Source organism: Xiphias gladius, chromosome 16 (genome assembly GCF_016859285.1).
Source record: "Xiphias gladius isolate SHS-SW01 ecotype Sanya breed wild chromosome 16, ASM1685928v1, whole genome shotgun sequence".
Classification (NCBI taxonomy): domain Eukaryota; kingdom Metazoa; phylum Chordata; class Actinopteri; order Istiophoriformes; family Xiphiidae; genus Xiphias; species Xiphias gladius.
Window position 1 is genome coordinate 25,367,787 of NC_053415.1, and position 13,268 is coordinate 25,381,054.

Sequence of the window (13,268 nt, forward strand, 5' to 3'; positions counted from 1 at the left end):
CCAATTCTTCACTAGTTCGCTCACGAGCGAAAGCTGACTTTTTAATCTCCTGTCAAACCTTGTGCCAGTTGTCGAGAGGAAATGACAAAAGTGTCAAAACAAACACTTGTGTCATGCATCAACTTCAGTTATTCAGACATCAGACACAAGGACTCGCATTTGTTCCTTCCGCACGCGCAGTAGAAGTATAACCTGGGGGGAAAAGAAGCATTTTAAACCTTATTTTGGGTCAAAGTCACCAAACTTTTCAAGTGTTTTTTATTAGATTTGACTGGTGATTCTACACATGCAGTTTTTATGCCCCGGTGACCATTGAAAGCGCAGTTATGACTCTCTCCCCGTTCATTTAAATGGGGGCCTGATCGTTAGCCCAAAAAACTTGCCCGGGGGCGTTGCCAAAATGGCTGCCGAGAGGCGATACTGTCCTATAAGGACTTTGGACTTATTATAGTCTTCTTATGTAACTGATATGAAATCTGACAGAGAGAAGGATGTTTTACAGATGCTTTGACTTAGGTGGGTGTTTTCTGGTGCCTGGAGTGCTACGTGACTACGAATACTGTCCATCACCCTATTAAAACACAGGGTTATCACCAGATCGCTAGATACTAAGAGGTAATTCTCCACTCTGAGCTACCAGGGAGGATTTTCCACCCTTGACTTCTGCAGTTTATTAGGTTTACGGTTGAGATATTGGACCCAAAATGGAACCTGTAGAAAACAGAGAGAGAGAGCACAAACGCCAGCTGCAGCATGATGGACAACAATTAAGTCAACCAGTTAACAAGCAGCTGTGATTGGAAAGGAGCAGCTATATAGTAATAATGATTTCCTAAGAACAAATATAAAGTCATAGAAACTAGAATCATTCATTTTCGATGCTTAAAAGATAACTTTATAGAAATGATGGAATGTCCTATTTCCACCTCCTCCCCACTGAGTGATAAATTTACAAAAGACAATGTTTTGACCTTTTATAATATCTATGAATCAGCTGTCATTTCAAAGCATTAATAATGGCATAGCAGGCTGCTGATTTTCCTGAAATGAGCTCAGCTTCAGTTCCATTCCTGGTTCGCTTCTACGTTGTGCACATTAGTGTTACCTCTGCTGGCCCCGCCTTTGCGTTCCTGCTAGGCCCGCAGACTTTACACGAGGATGACGTCACGAAAAATAAAACCCACTTTTCCAGGCTCTGGGAAAGTTTTCCAATCACAAAAACTTTTTGGGAAACTGCTTTTTGGGCAATGCCACATGTGGCCACTGGGACAAATGGCCCACGGCAGTCAAACGAACCCCTACACGACCCGATTGAAATGAGGAGAATTTTGACATGGTCTGATTCGGGTCCCAGGTTGGGTCTCGATTCTTCGGCATTGGGTGGACCCGTGAAGATCTCTAGACCTCTACGATAGAAAAAACCCTTACCAACGTACGTATTATAATAAGCGCTCAGTCCTTCTGTTTTGTTTCCTGCCCTTCGTCTGCGGCAGTGATGTTACCTGAAACCTGTCTACTGAGGGTGATACTCATGCTCCAGGAGTGTTTGTGGAAGTTTCTTTGACATTCCACCTGGGGAATCAATTGCTGTCTAAATGCAAGGGAACCGAAGCCGATATGCATCAGTGAAGAAACCAGGTTTGCAGACGCCTTTCAGGCCTGCAGTGGTCTGTGTTTACGCAAGGGTGCCGCTGATTAAAGCTTCAAAGAGTTTGTCTTCTAAATTAAAATTCAGATTGTCAAAGCATATTTTGATGTAAACAAGCCCTATAAAGGATTATAAAATATGAATAACTTTTACAATTTACTAATTGTCTAGAGACTTGATGGGGCTGCCCGTCTACTGATTTATATTTCACATATACTGTGTATCGGCTTTCAGACTGTTCTCCAGTTTTGTTAGTTTGCTGTTTTTACAATAAAAGACAAACCATATAGAGAAAGTAAGCGCTTGACAAGCATGGTTATGATTTACACGTCATTTTTATTTATTTCAGTCAGATACAGAGGTCTAGCACATTTCAGTGATACGCTTCATGCTCATGAACCTGGTGGTGCTCATTCCCAGGTCCCTGAAGCTCCTGTGCTCTCCGGGCCTCAGGTACAGCACCCTGCCTCTGAAGCTGGGCTGCTCGTACAGGAGCCAGTGTCCCTCCAGCACGTTGGCGGACAGGCATTCGGACATGCGGAGGCGCTCCAGGATGTTGTCGCAGTCTTCCAGCAGCTCCTGCATCTGGCCAGTCAAGTTCTCCCTCTCATAGATCTTCATCCTGAATGGACCTCTGTGCTGTAATTCAATACAGGGAAAATGTGAGTATAGCCATTACCACACTAAAAATGAAGCAAGTTTGAATTTGCAGAAATCAAAGGCGTGTATAGATGAGGTCTCTTACATAGGGGATCATTCTGCAGGATCTGATGGAGTCAAACATCATTCCCATGCTCATCATGCGCTGCATGTCACTGTACTCTCCTCTCCTCAGGAAGAGCTGCATGCCCATGAAGTTGGGGCGCTCATAGACCATGAAGCAGCCGCTCTCCACCCTGCAGGACTGGGACCTGCTCAGGAAGGAGGTCATGTCAGAGCAGTCGCTCGTGCACTCATAGGAACGACCCTGGAAGTTCCTTTCCTCGAAGAAGATGATCTGAAAGGAAGAACAGAGGAAAGATCTCGATTTAGGAATCGAACGGTGTTCATGTCCGTGCTAACTGCAGCATTTAGATTCAATCTGCTGTCGAAAAACTGCACTCAACTATTAGTAAAAAATTTTAAATATGTGAAAACACAAGTAAATATACGATTACCTTGCCCATGATGATGGTTTAGGTTGTTCCCAGTGGATGGTTCAACTTGCTCTGCCAACTCCATGATTCCAGGGCCTTTTTATACAGAATCCCAGGGCCCATGACGTATTGTTATTCAAATGTGCAAAGCTGATGAATTAGCAGTATGACTTTTGCTGAACGGGGCCCATAAACGTGTAACAATGGTTCTCCATCCATACATTTCTGGCAGCAGTCATCTGCATTGTCTGTTTTAAGCATAAGCTTTGTTTGTGTTCCATTCTCAGGCAGAAGGTTCTCCACATATGGTCATCGGGCCGCATCTCTGACCATCCCATGAGAGACCCTGAACATCTACAAAGAATTAAACATACTGACTTTGTTTGGTTTTTTTTGTACTTTCACAACAGATTCCTCCCAATGATTACAAGGCCGGTAAATTAAAATAGAGGTGGTTTTCATGTGTTCTAAAGTAAATCAGTTTCATTTAAAGGGAAATTTGTAGGTTTGGTTGTTTTGTTTACTGATGTTGTTGTTTGAAGGATTTATAAACCACACTACACCTTATTCTAACTATATCACTTTAAAAAGTATGTGAAAACAGCAATGATTCGAAAAAAAAACGTTGTTTTACTGTAGATTGTTTGAGAGAAGTTTATTCATTTAAAAAATGATGGTGTGGAAAAAGTAGATACAAAAAAATGCACAAAAAAATCTGAGTGTAAACACTGGAAATTTAAAAAAAAAAGTGGAAATATTGCAAACAAGTTTATACACTTTTGCTGAGGTGGAAAAGTTGGTTTATCAATAAAAAGGAAAATGCGACAAAGCTTGTGACTTAAACGTCCACTGAAGCTTCTGCTCAACTGAAGAGACTAAAAACGTGGAGCAATGAGGAGACTGGAACATTTGTCAGATTAGTACATGAAACAAACGTAAATGCCACATTTCCATCATGTTTTCCACACGGTTTTCCTTCATTCTGGTTCAGGTTCGATGGACACCATCTCCTTCTGCAACGGTTTGATGGCTCCCAACTGGGGTATTAGCACCACCAGCTGTTTATCTTGATGTGCCAAATGCCTAAAATTCACACAACAGTAAACGATGGAAAAATTGACCCCCCCCCTTTTTTTTTTTGGCAGATTTTCTGGAAATGTGTTTAAATTTTGTGCCACATTTTGGACGGAGACTTGGCTAGTGAATCGTGCTTCCTGCTCACTCGTGTTTCACTACTAACTTCTGCTATGTTGACACTGAAAATGGGTAACAAGCCCATGAGTGGATATGCAGCGCAGCCGGATTACCGGATCGGCTTGTGCAGCTCAGCCTAAATGATAAAACACACTAGCGTAAATGTTGAATGATAAAGGGGATGTTTAGGAACCTTAGCTATGAAACGACCGATGGATGTTTTTTTTAAACGGTATTATACCACCAGGACTGTCATTTTTTGTGGGAACATTCAGAGAGAAACTTTATTCAATTAGATAGAAGGTTGCCCACAGTAAATACGGTTGTTGTAGTGTGTCTATTTGACACAAATGAACAAATCGTATGGATATATATTGAGCAGTAATTCAGATATACTGTGGAGCTGCTACCTGTGCCCTTCTGAACACGCTCCAACAAATGCAGCAGGTAGTTTTTGTGAGTGGGAGGCCAATGGGGGATCATGAACCAGAAACTCTAGTTGGACACCTGCATGAAAGGGGATTATGCCCCCCCCCCCCTTTAGCATAATCCCTCCCAGAGAAACTCCTCACTCCACCAGGTGGAAAAAAATATGTCTATGCATTGAATGTATTTCTTCAAGTGTATTCTTGCTATTACTTATAAATAACTATTATTTTTATAATGGTAAAATTTCAAATAGCTTTGCGTTTGGTAGAGAGGACATGATGACTTCATGTTGGCCCTTGAAAGTATAAGTTTGGGAGTTTCTCTCGATTTGGGACTTGCAAAACTGAGACGATATCTCAACTCTACTTTAAAATACAAGAACATAAGTTAAGCACGTGAAGAAAAACAAATACTATAATTCCGAGGAATTTAATAAGAAATTATTGTAGGTTTTTAATTACCAGTAAATTATGGGATAAGGCAATGTAGCCACAGGAAAATGTGGTGCTATGTATGTAAGGATTTATAGTAGTATGTAGTCTATAATTCTATAATAGGGATTTTATAATTCTATGTAATGATTTGTGGTTTACATTCTGCAGAGTATATCAGTCAAGTCAAGTATCACGGAGGAAAAGATTTAACAAGGGTTTCCGACCTAATGGGTAGTTTATTTGGCTTTGAGGTGTATGGTCATACATGTCGAACTGAAGCCATGTGTTTAAATAGAAGCATGGGTCAAAGTCTCGAGGTCAAAGGTCCTCAGAAGGTGGCTTGCAGTCTGAAAAGTGAGGTAATGCTAAAGCCTTGGGTTAGTGACGGTTTTCCAGGAAAACACCTGCCCTATTTAAGAGTCGGTGGCCAAGGCTGGTTTCCAGAGCGGTTCATCGGCTTCACAACCCTCTCAAGAGCAGACCTGCAGGTGCTCGATCTGACGCTGTAATTCTTTGTAATAAACCTTTATATGCATCAAGGCGGTGTCAGCGGAGTCTCCTTCATCCTCTTCGCATCATCATCACCATCGAATAAACTACAGTCTGGACTGACTACAGTACAGTTATGGCCACTTACCCCTCGTTACCTATAGATAACGAGTAAGCAATGATTTTTTGTTCACAGTAACTACAGAGTAGGTGCAACATCTGCAAACTGCACAGTTAAAGTCAGGGGGTCACAGTTAGCCCTTTTAAGGCTAATTTTACTATTACACTTTTTGATGCCTTTCAGTGCCAGTACTTGACAAATCAATGAAAACACATCCGCAAAGAAGGTTAAAAACTCAACAGCTTTAATAAACAGAGTTCGATATTTACAGCGAGGTTTCGCTTGATGGCTAGAATTCGATGACTCTCCTGAAGGAGCCGACGATGGCGCAGGTGGCGGACCAGTCTCGGTACCTCCGGTACTCCGCAGGTCTCAGGAAGTACTGTCTGCCTCGGTAGTTGGGGTACTCGTAGAAGATCCAGTAGCCATTCATAACATTACAGGAGTAGACGTGGCGGTGATGGAAACGGTCAGACACACAGGGACAATCCTCCATGAACTCCATCGTGTGACCACTGAGGTCGGGCTTCTCATAGATACGCAATCTGTAGGAGCCTCGGTACTGTGGGTCCGAAGGAAAATTAAATGATGTATTCAAGTTTATGACAAACTTAACAATAGACGGTGTTAACACAAAAATATGATCAAATGGCAAAATCCGTACTATATATGAAGTCATCTTCAGTTTGTGAACACAGACTCTAAAGCAAGAGCCATGCTGATTTCTTTTATTTTGCAGCCTTTCGTTGTCTTCGCTGTCTTCACAAATATTAACCCACTCACCAGTGGAATCATCCGGCATGAGCGGACACAGCTACTGAAGCCCATCCACCTCTGGTGATCAGGATACTCCCCTCTCCTCATGAAGTACTGGTGGCCCATGAAGTTGGGTCGCTCATAGATCATGAAGCAGCCGCTCTCCACCCTGATGGAGTTGCATCGGCTGAGGTACGAGTGAAGCTCCATGCAGTCGTTGCTGCACGCGTAGCTCCGACCCTGGAAGTTCTTGTCCTCGTAGAAGATAATCTGGGAGGGGGGAAACGGAGGTACAAGTTTCGTGGGCTGTAGGTGGAGGTTGCCTGAGAGGTCAGCCCTGTGTTCAACATAAAACATACTGAGAGGAAACTGACAGGCTTTGTCGCAACTTTCATTCAATTTGAGCAGAGAGGACAAACAGTACTTACCTTCCCCATGGTCTCCGTTGGAGAGATTCCCCATGTTTTCAGGGCTTTTTATACCAACTCTCGACAAACAAAGTATTGTTATTCAAATTCTCTCATAGTTATAATTGAAGGCTGCTGGCACATGTTTACCTTTTTGTTGGTGCACAACATTGGGTCGGAAATATGGATTCGTATTAGAAAAAAAAAAAAGAATAAATAATTAACTGGTTTGGTGTTTTGACATGCATGGACAGAGGAAAAGACTGGTGTGGTATCCACACATCCCGTGGACAATGGCTGCAGAACAATATGGAACAGCCCTTTTGCATTAAATATGTTGCATAACAGAGCAGGAAACTATTTACTGTCCCTACCGCTCTACCTGAGAAACCCCACTGTATGCAAATAAGTAAGTGCACTCTGTGCTGTTGCTCTGCAGGCTGCACTGCACGTCAAGATTTTATTGGGATTTGCACAGCGTTTCGATGTAATGTATGTTTCCCGTATGTGTGCGGGATGCTTCTGTCCACTTTTGTTTCATTTACTGACGCTTCACCCTTAGCGTCAGGTGCGGTGCAGAATTTTGTTCAAGCGCCTGACCGTTTTTGGCTTAATGGACTACAACTCCCTGGATGTATCACAGCCATGTATAACTCGTTCAAGCATTCCGCTTTAAAGACGGCACTACGAAATTAGCATGTTGTCCCAATATTGGGTCGAGACATACTACATGATGACTATTATTTTATTTTGTGACATTGGCATCCGCTACAGTTTGTGGGACTTGTCTCTTTAATCACATTTAATTATTCACATACATCTATAATGCAAAAACATTTTCCATGTAGTCATGGTAAATATTTGGTGGTAGGGTGCCAGGCAGATGAAAAACTATATATACATATATATATATATATATATGTAAAGTACACATCTCAATTTGATGATGTCCAATGTTATCAAAAGGGTAACGACCAGTGAAAGTATGATTTATGTAGCAACTTTCATCCTGTTTATTAATGTACTATAAGCCTGTTATGTAGTATTAGTTACGAAAATCGTAAAATGTAAATGCATATTAATGTTATAATGTTAATGAGGTTGTCGTTATTGCCATTGATATCAATTTTTTTTTACATTATTTTGAACGATATTTAAAACAGAAAAGCTTAAGAGCATCTGCAAACACATGAAACCGTTATCTCTGGTGTGTGGAAAGATTTTGGATGATATTACGACAACCATGAACAGAATGTGCATAATTCTCATGATTTATAGGTATATTTTAAGTTATATTACATTAATCATACTTGATTTGACATTCACCATGATAAGTCAATTTATTTTTTCTTTTCTTAATTTTTGATTTGGTAAAACTCTAAGAGTTTCATGCTCTTGTAGTGTTTGTTACATATCACTTTGCCTGTGTGCTGCTTCACTAGGTCCATTCTGATCTTTTACTGTTGACCATTTGCCGTCGGGCCTGTCCAGAACCCCTGCACCTTTTAATGTCTGTTTCCTGTCTCACACTCTCCAGTCTGCACTGCCACTCTCTATATGTTGTTCTGTGTTTAACACTAACCGTATGGATAAATTCCCCCACCACAGAAACCAGCTAATCCCATCTGGGGCAGACACTGGGATAGGCAACTCTGGCATTGTTCAGTATGGTATGTCTAAGCGTGGAGGAGATTAAGCAACAGTGGACAAGCTAACCAGAAGTTATGGTAGATACATTCTTTGCCAGACACCTGACATTTTCTGTACTGTGACTGAAATAAGAAAAAACTGCCCCTCTACTCAAATTTTTGAGGTATTTTAGAAAATTATAACTCTAGTAGCTATTAATGCTGGTGACCTAAGGGCCTATTTAAAGGCAACAAACCATGATGGAAAATTGGCAAATACATAGAATAAAAGTTTTAAGCAGTTAAAGTTTATTGGGAAAACAGAACACTTAAAGTCTGGGAACGCTGCATTTAAACGAAGCCTGACTTCAGTTATAGTCGGTGATTCTTCTGAGGGAACCAACTCTGGGGCTGACGCCTCCCCAGTCGCTGTACCTCCTGTACTCTCCAGGCCTCAGGTAGTACATCCTGCCCTTGTAGTTGGGTTGGTCGTACAGCAGCCAGTGGCCGTCCACCACGATGCAGGAGTTGAAGTCGGACACGCTGAGTTGGTCCTGCACGTTTGGACAGTCGTCCACCAGCTCGTGCATCTGGCCAGACATGTCGACGTGTTCGTAAAGCTTGAGCCTGAAGGAACCTCGGTGCTGGGACAGGATAGAAAGCACCGTTACGATCTCCGGTACAACAATATATCTCACAGAGATTTCTTTCTTGTTGTTTTTAAGCGTCTAAGTCGTCAGAAATGTTCCCACTGATACTTTTACTCTAGATTTACAAAGAACGAGCATATAAGAAGACCTCTCAAACCAGGTCTTCAGGACCTACCTGGGGGATCAAACGGCAAGATCTGACACACTCGCTGATGCCAATCATACGCTGGTTATCAGAGTACTCCCCTCTCCTCAGGTAGTACTGGTTGCCCATGTAGTTGGGCCTCTCATAGACCATAAAGCAGCCGCTCTCCACCTTGATGGAGTTACATCTGCTGAAGTAGGTGTGAAGGTCGGCGCAGTCGCTGCTGCATTCATGAGAGCGACCTTGGAAGTTTTTGTCTTCGTAAAATATGATCTGCAAAAGCAATCGTTGCACACACACACACACATGGAAGGATAGTTTCCATTTTTAATACAGTGCTGTGAAAGTCTCGCCGGGCAGTGATACAATAACTCCTAGAAAACGAAATATCATAAATTATACAAGAAAAAAAATTACAGTTCTGTAGAAGGTTTGAATCAAACCATAGCATTTAATTTTCTTTACCTTTCCCATGGTTATGTTGGCATCAGACTGTATTGCCGCTCAGTGCTGTCCCCGAGCCAAGCCCCTGTGCTTTATAAAAAAAAAAAAGAAAGAAAGAAAAGGCAGCTGTGTGATTGCACAGCATAAAGTATTGTCATTTAAATACATCCCTCGCACCGATGATGGATCAAAGGTGGGGGGTGTGCGGGTGGGAAAAATCTGTTTATGTATAGATGACTCTTGATGTGAGATGAGTTATTGTTCTTTCCTCCATGTTCATCAGAAATTTCCTCCCGAAAATGCCACTGCACAATAGACTGATAGAAGGTGTACTGCACAGCATCAGCAAGATTAGATTGATAGGTAACAGGGTCTGACACATGATAATCCGGACAATCTATCAGCTAAGATATTTTTTTGAGTCCATCCTTATATCAATTCTGCAGCTCCGGGGATCCTCCGAACCGGGCCAGTAGTCCACAGTGCGCCTGATGGAGCCGACCCCGGCGCTCCTGCCGCCCCGCTCACTGAGCCTCGTGTACTCCCCGGGCCTTGTCAGGTGCACCCTGCCCCGGTAGTTTGGGCGCTCATAGAAGAGCCAGTTGCCGTTGGTCACGTTGCAGGGGAAGATGTCGTTTATGTGGAAGCGGTCCATGACGCTGGGGCAGTCGTCCACCAGGGCCATCATCTGGCCTCCGAAGTCGATTCGCTCACACAGGCGCATGTTGAGTGAGGAGCCGGGCTCCTTGTTAGGAATGAGAGAGGGGGATTATTTCATGAACCAATAAGTGAATCAAACTTTATTTGTTTAGAACCATTCGTACAGATTAGTGCAAGTCAAAGTGCTAAAAGCGAAAGAAAGAAAGGAGGTTTTACAGCATTTCCTCAGGAACAGATCCAGCAATGGTTTACATTTGTTACATTTGTATGAAAACTATTTTTTTCCCATGTGCTATTTACAGTGCAGCTGTAATGATGACATGCTACTTTATATAACCTGTCCTCTGAAATTAAAATCACTGAAAGATATTAATCAATAGTTTAGTTAATTATAAATGTGTATAAAGTTATCTACAATAAACACTGTAGCAACGATTTTATATTGGACATATGCTATATATAATTATATATGAATGAATGATTTTAAAATCGATAGTACCTGCACAGTTTATGTCTTTGGCTCTTCAAATTTACCTATTTCATGCGAAAGATTAAAAAACTTTTAGTGTTCCCCCAGCAATTTTATTCTGTTAAGTGTAACTTAACCCCCAGCTCTGAGCCTAAATCCAGCCACACCGCAGTTTTGAAACATGCTAAAAAGTGGGCAAGGGGCTGATGGTGTGGGGGAGGTCAGTGGTCAGCGACATCCCCAAGCCAGAGGAAAATGGAGAGCGACATAGAATCGCAAGGCACCTATACTGGAGGGCTCTTTGGAGGTGGAGGTCTTTTTTCCCCTCCAGAATCCCCTGAAGCGCACATTAGTTCTTGAGGGACCACGGGGGTCCCGAGCGGAATCAGTTTGAGCTGTTAGCTCAAGCCCCGGTAAAGCCCGAAGCTCTCGGAGCTGAGCCTGTGGTTAGAATAGCATTCTCGTGAAAAATGCTGGTTGCAAGTGTAGACAGCGGCCTGCTGCCATGGAGGGACCTGCTGCCATCTGCAACCACTGCCGAGCCACACGGGGGTCTGTTAGGGAAAGAATGCCGTCCGGTGGTGCTTCTACAGCCACCAGAAGCAAAGGTCCGGACCCCTGATCCAAAATTGAGAAATGCTAAGCAGAGGGTTAAACAATAGATAGTGTAAACTCCTGTGAATGACGAGCCTCGATCAGTATATATTTCAAAATTAGCATGGTATCACGGACTCCCACTCAAGGACGGGTGAGCGGAGAGCACGTTTCATCACGAGCATCATTCCTTTTATATAAATGTCATGACGTAGAGAAGTCCCGAACAGTTGACCCTATGTCAGCGTTGGCCCTGCAAGGTTCAGGCTGATTCAAAACAGTGGATGGCGTGTTGAGCCATTGTCAACCCAGGAAATGCCCAATTTTAGAACTTTGGCAGGAGATGTCAACATCAGCGCCAGCACTTGATGTGTTTCATCATCAAGTACAGTCATATCATTCAGTTCACACCTCAAAAACCATGTTTGGGCGTGCAGTCCCTCTTTAACATCTTTAAAAAAAAACGTTTAGAAAAAGATCCGACGCTAAAAATCCAACTGAGACAAAGATGTAGTAGCTCTTCAAGGTGAAACGACAGCCTAATGGGAGTAAGAAGCTCTAATACTGAAATTATGTGGCATTTTGAAATGTATTGCACCGAGTGAATAATTATTGTAAGGATCATTGTTCTGGTTGGAGAAGGGAATCTCCGTCACATCAACAGTAACGTGACATGGCAACATCTAATAGCCAATATTCAGTAAAAGAGCAAGTTTATCTCAATAAATTATTTTTCTGTGTAACTTCGGTTTATGTTTAGCCCTTGGCTTTGCCCGGAACAGTAGCTCACCATGGGGAATGAGGCGACAGGAGCTGACGGAGTCGCTGACACCCATCCAGGGACGGAGGTCCGGATTCTCCCCTCTCCTCGTGTAGTTCTGGTTGCCAGTGTGGTTGGGCTTTCTCATAGATCACGGAGCAGCCGCTCTCCACCCTGACAGCGGCCGAGGGAGGCACATCAGGTCCGCACGGTCATTGATGCACTCAACATGGCGCCCAGAGAAGTTCTTGTCCTCGTAGAAGATAATCTAGACATGGAAATCGCAATGGTTTTGTTTAGATTTTTTGGGGTTTTTTTTTTTGTTCATTTAAAGCGCCGCAAAACCAGTTCACTACAAAAAAAAATGTACAGTACATTCTTCTGCATGATTGACCTCTCGTCTGGGCCAATTCAGTCCACCTTTTCTTCGTTTGATTTAAACCGATAACGAGTTATGACGCTCAGTAAAGCTAAAGAATTCTAAAAGAAAAACCCCGGGGGCCTGTTTGCACTTTGTTTATTTCACAACAAGAGCATTTTCCCCATCACATATCAACGTGACCAGTGTACTGAGATGGTCAGGAGTGAAGCCTGTGCAGGTGAGAGCTGACAAGTTGCTGTGGGGTTGGTCTTGTGTTGTGGCAGGAGGATTTTGCATGAAACAGTCCTGCGGTCACTGGATGGCTGGTGTTTTTGTATTACTCCTCAAATTACTTTTAGTCACTAGCTCATCCAGTCATCATCAAAGTTGCCCATGTGGAGGAGTTCTGGCATCAGTGGGGTTCTTGGTATGGATATTTTTCACGACTTTCACCTCTCGCCAGTTTCCAGAGTTCAGTTTCACTTCCCAGTGTTAATGTCACATATTCTTTTTTGTCTCTAGTCTGAATGATGTTTTGTTTTTTACAGACATAGCTTGTAAAATTTCACATTCTTATTCCACGATAATGGTGTTTTTAGTAGCACAGAAGCAACGTCACCCGTATCTTTGTCGATACTGTCTTTAACAGTGACCTTACCTTACACCTCATTTCTATTCTATGTTTGAAGATATGACAGCTGGGTACAAATGCTTGTGTTAGTTTGACCTTGTGTTATTAGTAACATCAACTCTCTACTGCTGCCCTCTGGTGGAGATGTATGTTTTTTCTACTCAGTATTTCCACACCAATAAAGAAAAAATACTTTGAATGTTTGGATCTCGATTTTTATTATCGAGTTGTCCGTGTACTCATTTGTAGAATGCTAGATATATGTTCTTTGTTAACCTAGTGTTATTACAAATCTTAGGAAGGAGAAAACAA

The 13,268-nt window shown here is 42.5% G+C and overlaps 3 protein-coding genes and 1 pseudogene across 5 annotated transcripts; all 4 read right to left on the reverse strand.

Annotated features, from left to right (window-relative positions):
- Positions 1 to 2,011: 2,011 nt before the first annotated feature.
- On the reverse strand, positions 2,012 to 2,814 carry LOC120801433 (gamma-crystallin M1-like). The gene is made up of 3 exons (XM_040148446.1): positions 2,806 to 2,814; positions 2,394 to 2,645; positions 2,012 to 2,287 (listed from the first exon to the last, which is right to left on the reverse strand). The coding sequence occupies exons 1-3, from the start codon at positions 2,812 to 2,814 to the stop codon at positions 2,012 to 2,014; spliced, it is 537 nt and encodes a 178-aa protein (XP_040004380.1).
- A 2,926-nt stretch (positions 2,815 to 5,740) lies between these two features.
- On the reverse strand, positions 5,741 to 6,656 carry LOC120801456 (gamma-crystallin M2-like). 2 transcript variants are annotated; one of them, XM_040148505.1, is made up of 3 exons: positions 6,636 to 6,656; positions 6,235 to 6,477; positions 5,741 to 6,013 (listed from the first exon to the last, which is right to left on the reverse strand). In XM_040148505.1, the coding sequence occupies exons 1-3, from the start codon at positions 6,642 to 6,644 to the stop codon at positions 5,741 to 5,743; spliced, it is 525 nt and encodes a 174-aa protein (XP_040004439.1). In that variant the 5' UTR covers positions 6,645 to 6,656. The 2 variants fall into 2 exon arrangements, with proteins under 2 accessions (XP_040004439.1, XP_040004438.1); XM_040148504.1 differs by having other exon boundaries at positions 5,741 to 6,006; positions 6,231 to 6,477; positions 6,636 to 6,644.
- A 1,954-nt stretch (positions 6,657 to 8,610) lies between these two features.
- Positions 8,611 to 9,514, reverse strand: LOC120801455 (gamma-crystallin M2-like). Of its 2 annotated transcripts, none has more exons than XM_040148503.1 (3): positions 9,503 to 9,514; positions 9,068 to 9,310; positions 8,611 to 8,886 (listed from the first exon to the last, which is right to left on the reverse strand). In XM_040148503.1, exons 1-3 carry the CDS (start codon positions 9,509 to 9,511, stop codon positions 8,611 to 8,613), a joined length of 528 nt encoding a protein of 175 aa, XP_040004437.1. In that variant the 5' UTR covers positions 9,512 to 9,514. The 2 variants fall into 2 exon arrangements, with proteins under 2 accessions (XP_040004437.1, XP_040004436.1); XM_040148502.1 differs by having other exon boundaries at positions 8,611 to 8,879; positions 9,064 to 9,310; positions 9,503 to 9,511.
- A 367-nt stretch (positions 9,515 to 9,881) lies between these two features.
- Positions 9,882 to 12,995, reverse strand: LOC120801699 (annotated as a pseudogene).
- Positions 12,996 to 13,268: the final 273 nt, after the last annotated feature.

Coding starts and splice junctions, on each gene's coding strand:
- LOC120801455 (XM_040148503.1), bottom strand. Junction 8,887..9,067: donor CTTGCCGTTTGATCCCCCAG/GTAGGTCCTGAA, acceptor ATCCTGTCCCAG/CACCGAGGTTCCTTCAGGCT.
- LOC120801433 (XM_040148446.1), bottom strand. Junction 2,288..2,393: donor CCTGCAGAATGATCCCCTAT/GTAAGAGACCTC, acceptor ATTGAATTACAG/CACAGAGGTCCATTCAGGAT.
- LOC120801456 (XM_040148505.1), bottom strand. Junction 6,014..6,234: donor CATGCCGGATGATTCCACTG/GTGAGTGGGTTA, acceptor TCGGACCCACAG/TACCGAGGCTCCTACAGATT.